This window comes from Perca fluviatilis, chromosome 12, assembly GCF_010015445.1.
Source record: "Perca fluviatilis chromosome 12, GENO_Pfluv_1.0, whole genome shotgun sequence".
Classification (NCBI taxonomy): Eukaryota; Metazoa; Chordata; class Actinopteri; order Perciformes; family Percidae; genus Perca; species Perca fluviatilis.
The window spans coordinates 19,261,044-19,273,278 of NC_053123.1; the positions used below are offsets into that span (position 1 = coordinate 19,261,044).

Consider the following 12,235-nt stretch of genomic DNA (forward strand, 5'->3'; position numbering starts at 1 on the left):
CAACATTTCTTACGGTAAGGTTGATGGTGATCATTTCAAATTGTGTAGTTATCAACACATTTTGTGTATTGCGAAATCTAAGTTCGATGCAATGATGTATTTTTACACCCTTTTTAAATAGTGCCTTTTTTCCATCCTGAAAAGCCCTGCAAAGCATTCTCAAGATTATGTCACAATTTTGCTTTAATGCAGTACAATGTTAGCCTGACGTGGTCATACTCAGATTCTAGTCAGAATTTTGTGGGCGGGGCTAAGTTCGGCTGGCATCCAGGCTAGTACAATGTAGGAGTTGCAGTTGAACTGGTTGAACTGCAAGATGCTGATCCACATAAGGCTCATAAAGGATGTTGAATAACAATTTAGTTCAGAAGTCTTTAGATTATCTTTAAATGTGACATTCCTATTTTGATGTGCTAGTGCATTTATAAAAGGAAATTTGCTTAACAATACAAACTACTGTTTACGAAATTACCACCAAGTTGAATCACCTCTGACTATTTGAACAACAATAAAAAACCTTTGAGCTTCTCTAAAAAGCCTTCCAGATAGTGCTTTGTGTTTTGCAATTTTCGTAATCGCTTATCGTTTTAGTCAAAGCTTGTAACAATATGGAGTTTGAGAAATAAAGATTGAGCAGATGAGCTTTGTATTATAGCTCATCTTATCTTTACCAACACAGAGTGCCAGCTTATCCCTCTGAGTTTACCATCACTCATACTACTAGAGACCATCATGTGATGGGATCATGTCCCCATGGGGCAATGGCCCCTTCCCTACCCCCCCTACTACCGGCGCAATTGCTTGGCCTTGGACCACACCCATTGAACTCAGCCTACATTTTGATCTCAACTACACACCTGTAATGTTTCGTGACTGCATCTTGCACGGTGGCGACGCTATTGCGGTGACAATATCTGGCTGCAGATAGACAGAACCATCTGGCAAAGTACTCAAATCCTCTTCTGTGGTCGTTCCTGCTACAGTAGGTGTTACCAGGACGACATTTTGCCATGATGACACACACACACAGACACACACACACACACACACACACACACACACAAGGTAAGAAACCATCATCGCTGTCACGGCTGGTAAAGATGCCTGAATTCCTTCACTTAATAGCCTATTGCTGCTTCCCCCTCATCCCGATTGAGCATTCCACTTTTCTCTAGAAAACAACCATCCCTTGGGATTTTAGAAGTGCTGATCCACATGCCAACCCCCTCACACTCTGCTGCAAACTGCAAGAGGATATAGTCTGAAGGACATCATCTGCAAATAGTAGAGATGAAATTCTGAAAGTTTTCTGTGCAGCTTTGTAGCTGGTTTTCCTTCAAGGAATACCACCCCTCCTATTTATTTTAATTTATTTAAATAACCAAGTATTCCTGCTTGAATTTTTGTTGGCTCTCTCCAGCTGTAACCCTTTGGATCTGTCACTACCTCTCCCCACACAAACAGTTCTAATGTCATGCTTATATTAACTGTATGCAGACATTTGAGCCAGCGCTAATAAAAACCGAGATCTAAAATTGGTTCACTTATTTTTCTTTCTGTTACATCAGCTCTTTGCCATTTGAAAACCGCTGGATCTGCATTATTTTGTCAAACACTGACTGCGCTATGTGAGTCTTGCTTGCTTGATCTCTAATGCATGAATGCTCAAAAATTCAAGTCAGTCGTCTGATCCCCCAACACTACCCTTTCTGCACTTCTATTACATGCTGTATGGTAGGCGCGCTTCCTGCCATAGAGCTGGGGCTGACCTCCTAACAAAGAACAGGTTCAATCTGCCTCCCCTCCCCCAACCCGGGAAGCTGATGAGGGTCACATGACCTTTCTAGACAGCACTGAGGAGCAATGGTAATATGTACGGGTGGGGGAAGGGTGCTGCAAGTCACACGCATGGATGTATTAAGAGAACGGTCACACGACTTTTGTTGTGTAGTTATTAGGCTGGGGAAGCGCGTATAAAGCTCAGTTTGTACCAAGGGAATATCCAGTTGGGTATCTATTCTTCATTGTACTCTGGTATCCATTGACATATTGGATTTAGTTCCCTAAGCCCTGCTGCTTTATTTACACTGTACAGAGAATAGGACTGTCAGAGCCAGTCTGGAGTAAATGCTTCACTGTGTGTGTGTGTGTGTGTGTGTGTGTGTGTGTGTGTGTGTGTGTGTGTGTGTGTGTGTGTGTGTGTGTGTGTGTGTGGCATGAGAGAGAGAAAGCGAGCCTTAGTACTCACTGTAACACCCCTCCCACTGCCTTCCTACCCTCCCCCTCTGCAACCATCCACACAGGCCAGAGATGCATGAGGCTTCTGTTATGTCATAGCCTACAGGAGTATTTTCCAGACAAAGCAAAGCCGAATGAAAGATAAAAAAAAAAATCTGTATATTCAGGTGCAAATGCTTTGGTTTAATAAGCAAAGCAAAGTAGCAGTTGACAAAGTGGCGAGCCAATGAACCATACAGTATGCAAGCTGCTACAAAAATGCTTTTTATGTAGCCTATCACACTTGTTAACTGAGTCAAGATTATACAGTCTATGGTCAAGATCGTTATCTCAAGAGCATCTGAGTGGTTAAAAAACGTGTGTCACTTTAGGACAGCACGCAACACATTCTCACTCCCATTAAAAGCGACGCTTGGGCAGGTGCCTTTGGCGTTTGTTATTGACGCAAAAAGTCTCCTTTGGCGTCATATTTAGACGTGCTTGTTCGGGACGCTTGGCATAAATTTTTGACGCTCTGGGTTGGGACGTACGTTTAGCTGACATGCGGCACAAGAACAAGACAGTTAGGTTTAGGAAAATATTGTTGGTGGGGTTACAAAATGTACGTTTCAGTGACACGCGGGTAGGACTGGGCAATATATCGATATTATATTGATATCGTGATATGAGACTAGATATATCATATTAGATTTTGGAAATCGTAATATCATAAATGGCTTAAGTGTTGTCTTTTCCTGGTTTTAAAGGCTGCATTACAGTAAAGTGATGTCATTTTCTGTGTTACCAGACTGTTCTAGCTCTTCTATTAGTTTTACCTTTACCCACTTAGTCATTATATCTACATTACTGAAGATTATTTATCTTAAACCTCATTGTGAAGATATTTTGTTAAAGAACCAATTGTCAACCCTATAATATCGCCACAATATCGACATCGAGGTATTAGGACAAGAATATCGCGATATCTGATTTTCTCCATATCGCCCAGCTCTACACGTGGGACATGAACCCCGGTCTCTTGGGTATAGCAGATCCTCGATACCTCTTGCTATTGTTGTCACTCTTAATACTACGTCATCTTACAGTGCCGTGGTCGAGCTGCTGTTATGTCTGGTATGCTAGCGGATGATTTTTGCGGCGGTATCCGACGCTGAGAGCCACTGACCAAAGGTCAGTATTTTACGAGTTGGGAGTGAGAACGGGCTGTTTAGGAAGCTGCATTGCTCCCCCCCGCCCCATAATCAAATTCCTTTAACAGAACAGGGGGAGGGAGAGAAGGTGGGAAAAGCAGACAGATGTCATAGATTCAAGGGTTGGGGACAGAGGTCAAGGGTTGGTGACCTGGGCATCCAATAGACTCGCCTTCCCTTTCCTCCCCCTCCGGCACAATGGCAGTCATTGACTTTGCAATGCTTTTTTCCTACAGTGACATTTAAATCCTTTTATGATACAGTTTTAAAACTTCCCGCTCAAGCTGCAGATTGCTCAGAAGCTACATGTTCTTAAGTTTATCAGTATTTTGTCCTGTTTAATTTTTGATGATGAAATCCAACCAAATGTTCGAAATGAATCGGCCATGGACAGACATTTTCAGACATATTCATGTCAAAAGAATAGTGCGTTGCATGAAGTTCAGATTCAGATGAGATCCCCTGTAAAATGGTGAATTGTTGTTAACAATTTTTGTAAAGCTCAAATAAACAAGATGTTACATGTTAATTATATAACATATGAAGTGCTGATTGGCTAATTTTGTATGTCCTAACATTATGTATTTTGGACATATCCAGACAGTGTGTTAAAATGGTTAATGCTGATGAAGATGAATGGAGGTCTACAGCACAAGTCACAGATGGGTTTCCATGGAGACCATTGTATGAGTTTCAATCTTAAAATGGTCCTGCTACAGCAGGTATCACATTGTATTAATTTCCTGCTTCAATTAGATAGCACGATGGTGGAGAGTTGTGCATCCTTTATACCCAAATACCCCAATATTTACTTTAATTATTTATTTAATCCCACCGTTGTGCTGATAATAACAACATTCACTTTTGTGCTGTTTATAGTGGATCCTAATGGACTGTGGAAAGGTCAACTCAAATATTTCCATGCCTAAAAGAAATTATTATTATATTTGTTTACCTGACATTCCAGCCCAATTTATTCCTTTGATTTATTTGTATAAGTTAGTGTAAGTTATGTGTTGAGCTACCTCAAAATAGATTTATAGAAACCAGGCTGTTGAGCTTTGCTGAAAATATAGGCGGGGTTAGTTTTCAGTTTACAACCCGAGGGCGTTATAAAACATTCCTGCTGTATGATTTCTAGCCAGGAGAATCTCACAGGAGCTGTGATGTCCCAGCGACACTGTATTGTTAGCTTAGAGGCGGGGGGATGGGCACGTCTCCTGTGCAGTGTGATCACTGATTTTAGCCTCCTGTTTTGTCATAGCAACATAATGCTGTGTAATGGGCCTCCACTCAGCTAGACATCCACTGCTGCATTGTGACATGTCGCTCTACATAAGCACTCTCCTGACCTCCAGGTTCAGGGGATGACATTTGAACAAGGTTCTCGTTCATGGTTCTTGTTGTTCCCTCTGGAAATAAGTAATGATGACGACAAGAAACACGGAGATTTACATGTGGCTGAGAATGATCGGGTGGTTGTATAACAGAGAGGAAAGAACAAACTGTGTTATCACACATCCTGATAAAAGTCATTCATATGGAGATGTCAAGCACCTTGTGGTCGGATATGTGAAATGATTCAGAGAGCATTACCACCTGTTAACATTTCCCTTGCAAATTAGGTTATAAAACATGAAAAAAATCCTACTTCAACTATGTAAGAATTGTGTGCATGTGTCTGTATGCAAATTCATTCAAATGTGTCAGTGTATTTGAACGCATACATGTGTGTGTGTGACAGACATAGAGAAGAAGAGATTTCATTGAGTTTCAAAATGTGTTCTATTTTCCATCATCTCTGATAATTGTTTGTCTCAGACGAGAGCACAAAATCCCCCTGATAAATTCCCCATTGTTGGGTATTAATGCTGGATCATCTCCTGGAAAATATTGTGAGAAAAGAGAAAGTGAAAGAGAGGGAGGGAGGGAGAGGTGTCAAAGCGCTTGTCTGGACCTTAGAATTTGTCTGTGGACACATTGCCATCTAGTGGTGCTAAATGGTACAGTACTTATTGAAACTCATTGAGATTATCCTCATTTAGGATAACATAGTGTTTGTCTTTATACTGTATATAGAGTTGAAATCAGTGCTGTTTCATAGCTCCCTCATCCTCGTCTCCTCTGTGTCTATTCATTATATTTAATCTGAAAATAAACACCAGCACACAGCACAAAAAAGGTGCAGTTATGATCATCCGGCCTGCTAACAACCACCAAGGGATACTCAGCTGTCAGTCAACCATCACTGTCTAAACTGAAGCCAAAATGTAACTTCAGCTCTGAGTGGGTGGTTTATATGTGAATAACAGCTTGTACTGGACTATCATTCTCCAACCATTTGCACAACGCTGCATTGTTTTGCGTTTTGGTGAAAGAAGGAACATATTTCATGCAGGCATCTATTTAGAAGTCCTCCAAGCCAAGTAGGTTTTTCCAACCTCATATACAAGATAAATATTTTCACAAGGAATGTTAGAAATTCTTGTGAACACACCAGGAGTGAATGGACTTGAAATTATGAATAGACAAAAGAGTGACTGTAAAGTGGAAGTTTTTTTTATTTTATTTTTTTTATCTATCAGTGAGCCAGCCTATTTAGAGATATTTTCCACATACTATATTTTATTAGTTTCAAGACATAACCACCCACTCATGGTTCACCTAAAAGGATAGCAGTGTACAGCATCACAGGAATAAAGGCATAAATCAAGCTATAAAAGAGCAACGTCAAGTCATTGACCAAATCAGACACAATATATAGAGGGCACATCTAAATCCAAATTATGAAGCATACAGTAAATCAATAATCATCCGCAAGAGATCCTGCAAAACACAGCATTTTGTTTTTAAAATATTTTCTCTGTGGCTTACATATCAATACTGAAAGAAAATAATCTGCTGATGGAATGGAATAATTAACATGCTTGCAATGCAAATCAACTTACTCTGGTTATCTCAGATAAAATGACAGGATTGTGACAGACGCTGACTGATCTTTTTAATATACTGCTAGTGAAACTGTCTTGCCATACCGTTAACATAATGTTATTTGACTTGGTAAAAGGAACAAAAGAAGGTTTCTAAACTAAATGCATTTTTAAAATTGATTTTTCCCTGTGTGTGTGTGTGGAAATTAAATCATAGCATGTGCAGATTAAGCAATGATAATGTCAGGTGTGGTGGAATTATAGACTCACAGCTTTTGGCTGTCATCGAATGTTAGATCTTTGAACTTTCTGCTTCATCTATGAAGGGCTGATCTATGTGTCTATTTATTGTGTGTGCCCTTTCTTAACATACTGCTTGTGTCCAAGATTAGAACAAAGGAACAATATCTCTAGATGTTTATATTCAAAAATACACAAAATGTATATAAAAACATCCACATTATAACTGCACTTCCAGTGCATAATACTTCAGTTATCCATGTTGAAATACTACCTCCATCCAAGCTAATCTCCTACTCTTTTGTTTGCTAGTGTTCACAACAAAAGGTGGTCGTCTCCTGTGATCCGGGTGGCCTCTCATCAAAGGTGTGAACTATGAGTCCACCTGCACCTTTAAGGATCAAAGATACTCAAGTGTTTGATCACCGTACACCTTCTTTTTCAGGAGTATGCAGGCTGAAAACCGATACTGGTGTGTTGTCTTTTGAGATGCCTTTTGTCAGATCGTGTGATAGAAACCCACATTTTTGCAGCTCTAGGATTGCAGCCGGTCCCTCGCCACACCAGCATATCCAGGCATCTTTCAGAATACCAACTAAAGAGGGAGTGAAGAGGCTGCAGTGTAACCAAGGGTGCTCTTGAACAAAACTAAAAGGAATATATACTATCAGTTCCTGGTTAGCACTGAACCAGGGGATATTGAATGGCTAGTCTATATCCACACCGTTCTACTTCCGGGATTGCGCCGTTGCAGACTGAAATTCCACCGGATTTCACTCATTTAGGCCGGATATCCATTGCCTTGGGCTTCCTTTGTGTTGGCATTTTAAACTCTGGTTGATTTATGAGGACTATGGTTAACCTTATCTCAGATCTCTGCAGGGTAAATCCAGACAGCTAGCTAGAATATCTGTCCAATCTGAGTTTTCTGTTGCATGATTAAAACAACCTTTGAACGTACACATGTTCCACAAAAACAGGTTCCTTCCCGAGGCTATTTTGCAGCGGCGCTGTTGCTCAGGACAGGGCTTAATGCCGCCCAGGACGATTGTGATTGGTTTAAAGAAATGCCAATAAACCAGAGCATGTTTTTCTCCCATCCCAGAACTCGCCAGACCCTCCTTTGCGGCGCTGTGGAGGAAGGTCTGGCAATGCAGACTATTGATTGGCTGATGTTGTTTTTTGTGAAAAGGGGGAAATTGAGCCTTAAAATTGGGGTATGAAGATAAGAGAAAGGTTATAATAGAAATAGTGTTGAGTGTTTGACTGGAAATTAGAATTTAAAAAATCAGCGTTGAGTCCCTGGTTTTAAGCAATATCTTCTAAACCAATCACATGAAGTCATAAAGACTGGGTGCACCATGCAGGAAAAAAACAGTATGCTTTGTTGTGTACATGTTTTATTAGATCATGAGCCAGTTTATGTACATCCAGGTCTATTTACACAGGTAAACACATGTTGTTAATGGTGACTAATTGAAAAAATATAGGTGTGAATTAATGCAGTGATGTGATTTACAGATGAAATCCAGTTAGACAAACATTCCATCTCTAGATAGCTTTATAGTCTGAATTCACAACTGGCAGAGGCCTTTCCCAGTCAATGAAAGCATGGCGTCGGAGGGGTACGTGTCCCACAGACTGCAGGAGACATCAGGACCGCACACAGACAGCGTGTTTCCTTCACTGCACACTATAAAAAAACCACCACACATGGCTGTAATAAGCCAACAAATTAAGCCATTATACTGTTTTTAAGGTACACAGACATCCGTGTTTAAATATTTTAAGAGTGGCAAGGGATCTCTCTCACCCCAAGTTACATTGTGTGTCTGAGACCACCAGGGAAATGATCACACATCCATCTTATCATTAGCGAGCTGTAAGATGATTTGTATGATAAATAGCCATGCTTTTGCAAAACTATGACAGTGGCCAGTGCTCTCATTACAGCCGTCTGCTTACTCTCACCGAGCAGGATGTTGAGTATTCATGAATAACATGGGAATTTGTGTCTGATGGGAATTTTTTGCTTGATTTCATAATCCCCATCATAGAATTGGCATCTGCTGTTCAGGATGTGCTAATATGGGCACATTACAGTTATGGTTGAGGCATGGGTCGAACTATTTTAGCACAATGCGTAATTGGCCCCCGGCAAGATGGCGACTTAAGCCAAATGTAATGATGGTGTGCAAATGTGTGTTCACTCCCACTCTGCACACAGTTTAAGAGCAACATCTATAAAACTTCATTATGCTGCTGCTGTAATGGGGTTGAGGGAAGTACTCCATGAGCTGACAAAAGCAGGAGTGTCTTGTAAACCCTCGAGGGAACTTTCTAATTAAATACTCACTTTTTAACTCCAATAAATAGCGAGGATTTCAAGCTTTTCCTACATGTCATATTTTCTCCATACCTCAGGCCAGTAGTTGAGAGTCCAGCTTGAGGAATTTAGTCAGGATGGTTTTAATAGTTTTCCGAGTAGATTTGTTTTTCCAAGCTACTGTTAAACTGGGAGGTGAGAGGTAGAGGGAAAGGGCTTCCCTGGGATGTTGGCAAGCTTCACGATGGCCATATGTGAGGGTTTGATACAGAAAATCTGACTTTTCCACATTTCTGACGAGTTGTGTCATCAGTAGATGGCAGTAGGGCTGACCCTTCTGCTTAGTAGACAGGTGTGTACCTGGCTTTCCATTGTGGATGACGTGTGTATATATCGTTGGGGCATTCTTATTAAGTCATGAGCTGGTACTCTGTCAAAACTGAATGAATGAATGAATGAATAAATGAAAGGAAGGACGGGAGCACATAAAAAAAATAAGCACAATATTTTTAGCACACATATTTTTTTCCGTGTTCTTTGGCCCAAAAGTAAATTCATAGTAATCATTTGTTATTTACCTTTAACTAAGATTTCTGAAAGCAACGTTTGTATTGTACCGATTAAACTCATGAAGTTCTGTTTTGTTCTGGAGCTTTCCAAAAAAGGAACCCTGATGATGTAACCCTGATTGGACTTGACACTTGAATTGAATATCAGAAAGTCTGCATTACAAACTTGACATGTGGAGTGGGCATTAAAGTGATGGTTCGGAGTAATTCACCCTAGGGTCCTTTGCACCATGACCTCGAGCCAAAAACCCCCCCCAGAAGCTTTTTTCACCTGGGTCGAACATTGGGAGAGTTAGCTAGAGTAGCGTTATCAGCTGAATAGCTTAGCGCAGGGGCTAATGGACCCACGTTTGTATCTCGTAAATTACCCCACTAATAATGACCGAAATGATATCAAACGTCTACAAGTAGTACAAATAGGTTATGCTCTCATAAAACGACGGATTGGAAAGTTTGTAAGTACACCAGAAGTTTATGAACACTTGCCTGCTCTCTTCTGCTCTCTGTTGCTGCTGCTGCTACCTGCATTTAGACGAGTGCTTAGGGCCGTCTACAAATTACTACACCGAAAAGAGTTACAACAAAAATATTTATTAATTCAATGATTAAATAAGGTAATGTCTCCAAACTTACCTCAATTATTACTTGTCTCCTGCTAGTTATACTACAGCACTTACTTTAAAAGAAAAAGTTAAATTAATAAATATTTTTGTTGCAAATCTTTTTGGGTGTTGTAATTTGTAGACGGCCCTAAGCACTCGTCTTACAGCAGCAACAACAACAGCAGAGAGCAGAAGCCAGCAGGCAAGTGTTATTTACATAAACTTCTGGTGTACAAACGTGGGTCCATTAGCCCCTGCGCTAAGCTATTCAGCTGATAACGCTACTCTAGCTAACTCTCCCAATGTTCGACCCAGGTGAAAAAAGCTTCTGGGGGGGGTGTTTGGCTCGAGGTCATGGTGCAAAGGACCCTAGGGTGAATTACTCTGAACCATCACTTTAAGGAGGCAGGGGGCCAGCTAATGAAAGACATTATGGAGATGCATTATGAGAAGTGTAAGATTTCCATACTAGGGAACTAATAGTCAGAATGCCTTGGCCTCTGCCGCTTCGATGTTTACCATGCATTCTTTAATCCGTCTCTTGTGATTCCCACAACTTTATGGATGTGAAATACTAAGTTGCTGCAGTACCTCTTTAATTAGAGTCAGACCTTCAACTCATTAGGTATATGAAAGGAGGATACATAGATAGATAGATAGATAGATAGATAGATAGATAGATAGATAGATAGATAGATAGATAGATAAAAGGTAAGGTAAAAAACAAATACATAAAACATAACTAATTCATAAACTACAATAGAATAAGTCAGAGTAACACTGGACAATATGCCTACTATTAAACACTGCACGTTAGTACTGCATGTAATAATCACATTATAATCACTTATTTCTTTTTATACTGCAGCTCATTCCATGACCGATTATTATATTACAAGTTGATTATAGATCATGATTTCTATTCATACATCCTTTTCTTCCTACATGTAGGCCTGCTCACTGAACAACCTGCCCATGCTTTGAATAGTGTGTGCCGGACAGGACTATGCAGCAGTCTACCTGCTTTAACGCTCCTCGTGTCTGTCAGTCACCACGCGATCTTCCAATCGCAGGGCACATGAGCCCGTGACTCCTCCCCAGTGTATAATTGAAGTTTCTTTAGTTTCTCCGGCGGAGCTTGCGCGCAGTATTGTCCGATCCGTGGAGGGATTAAATACACAACCTCGGGACCATGTTTTCTAGGAGCCTGAACGTGTGTGTGACCCTGTGTTTGTGGATTACAGCGTTAATGAGCCCGGGAAGTGTGTCTGCGAGGAAGCAGGACGACTCTTTCTTCACTGCCAGTATTTACCGAGCAAGATGCGCCTCGAGATGCCTCAGCCTGCACATCACTCGCATCTCCGCTTTTTTCAAGCACTCTCAGGTACGAGCATGTGGTCCCAGACACTCAAACTTCTGGCGTTGGAGATGAGGAATAAACGCCGTGTTGTATTATTTCATGAATATGTGCTAGTGGAATCCTTCCAACATAAGTCAAACCTGTTTCTCTTGAGCCCATCGTGAAGAGACAGGAGCAGGTCACCAATGGTGCTGCTGAGATAGGCTACTACTTTCTCACTTGTGTTTTCTGTCACTGACAAGAAAATAAGACCCTTTTAAACGGAAAGTGTCAACAAAATAAACACACCAGTTGCTGAAGCATTTATATGATGGTTTGAGTTGCTTGTAAAGTTGCCACTTATGTCGTAGCCTATATCACTGGTCATGTTGAGAGGGACGCTTGGAAATGTATCTACTTAACCAAATACAGTATTTTTGAGACTGATGGGTGATGGACGCCTTAGGAGTCAGTTTCCATTAATCACTGGAAAATGAGACACCCGTTTCTGTCAGTGCAAATGTGATGGACCTAACTCCTGTTGTGACTCCATATAGTGAATCTTTTCTTATTTATAAGGAATCTCATGCATACAACAAAGCCTATATTCATAGTGAGAATGTTACACTAGTGTCCCCACAAATCATGTTGTGATGCATACCTTGCTTGAAGCTACTATAAATTAGCTGTATTCTTTGTATGATTTGGTATGTGGTGTCAGAAGTTTTTTTCACCCTCCACTGGACACACTGTTCTCTCCCAGGACTCCTAGAGAAAAGGACTGGTCACTGCTCCTTCTAC

General features: G+C 40.7%; 1 protein-coding gene across 1 annotated transcript in view; it reads left to right on the forward strand.

Moving 5' to 3' along the window:
* The first annotated feature begins 11,204 nt into the window (after positions 1-11,204).
* Positions 11,205-12,235, forward strand: part of LOC120570608 (anosmin-1) — a 39,820-nt gene continuing 38,789 nt past the window's right edge. The window contains exon 1 of the mRNA XM_039819025.1: positions 11,205-11,479. Within this exon, the coding sequence (XP_039674959.1) occupies positions 11,288-11,479 (192 nt within the window). The 5' untranslated portion in view covers positions 11,205-11,287. The remainder of the gene's footprint in view (positions 11,480-12,235) is intronic.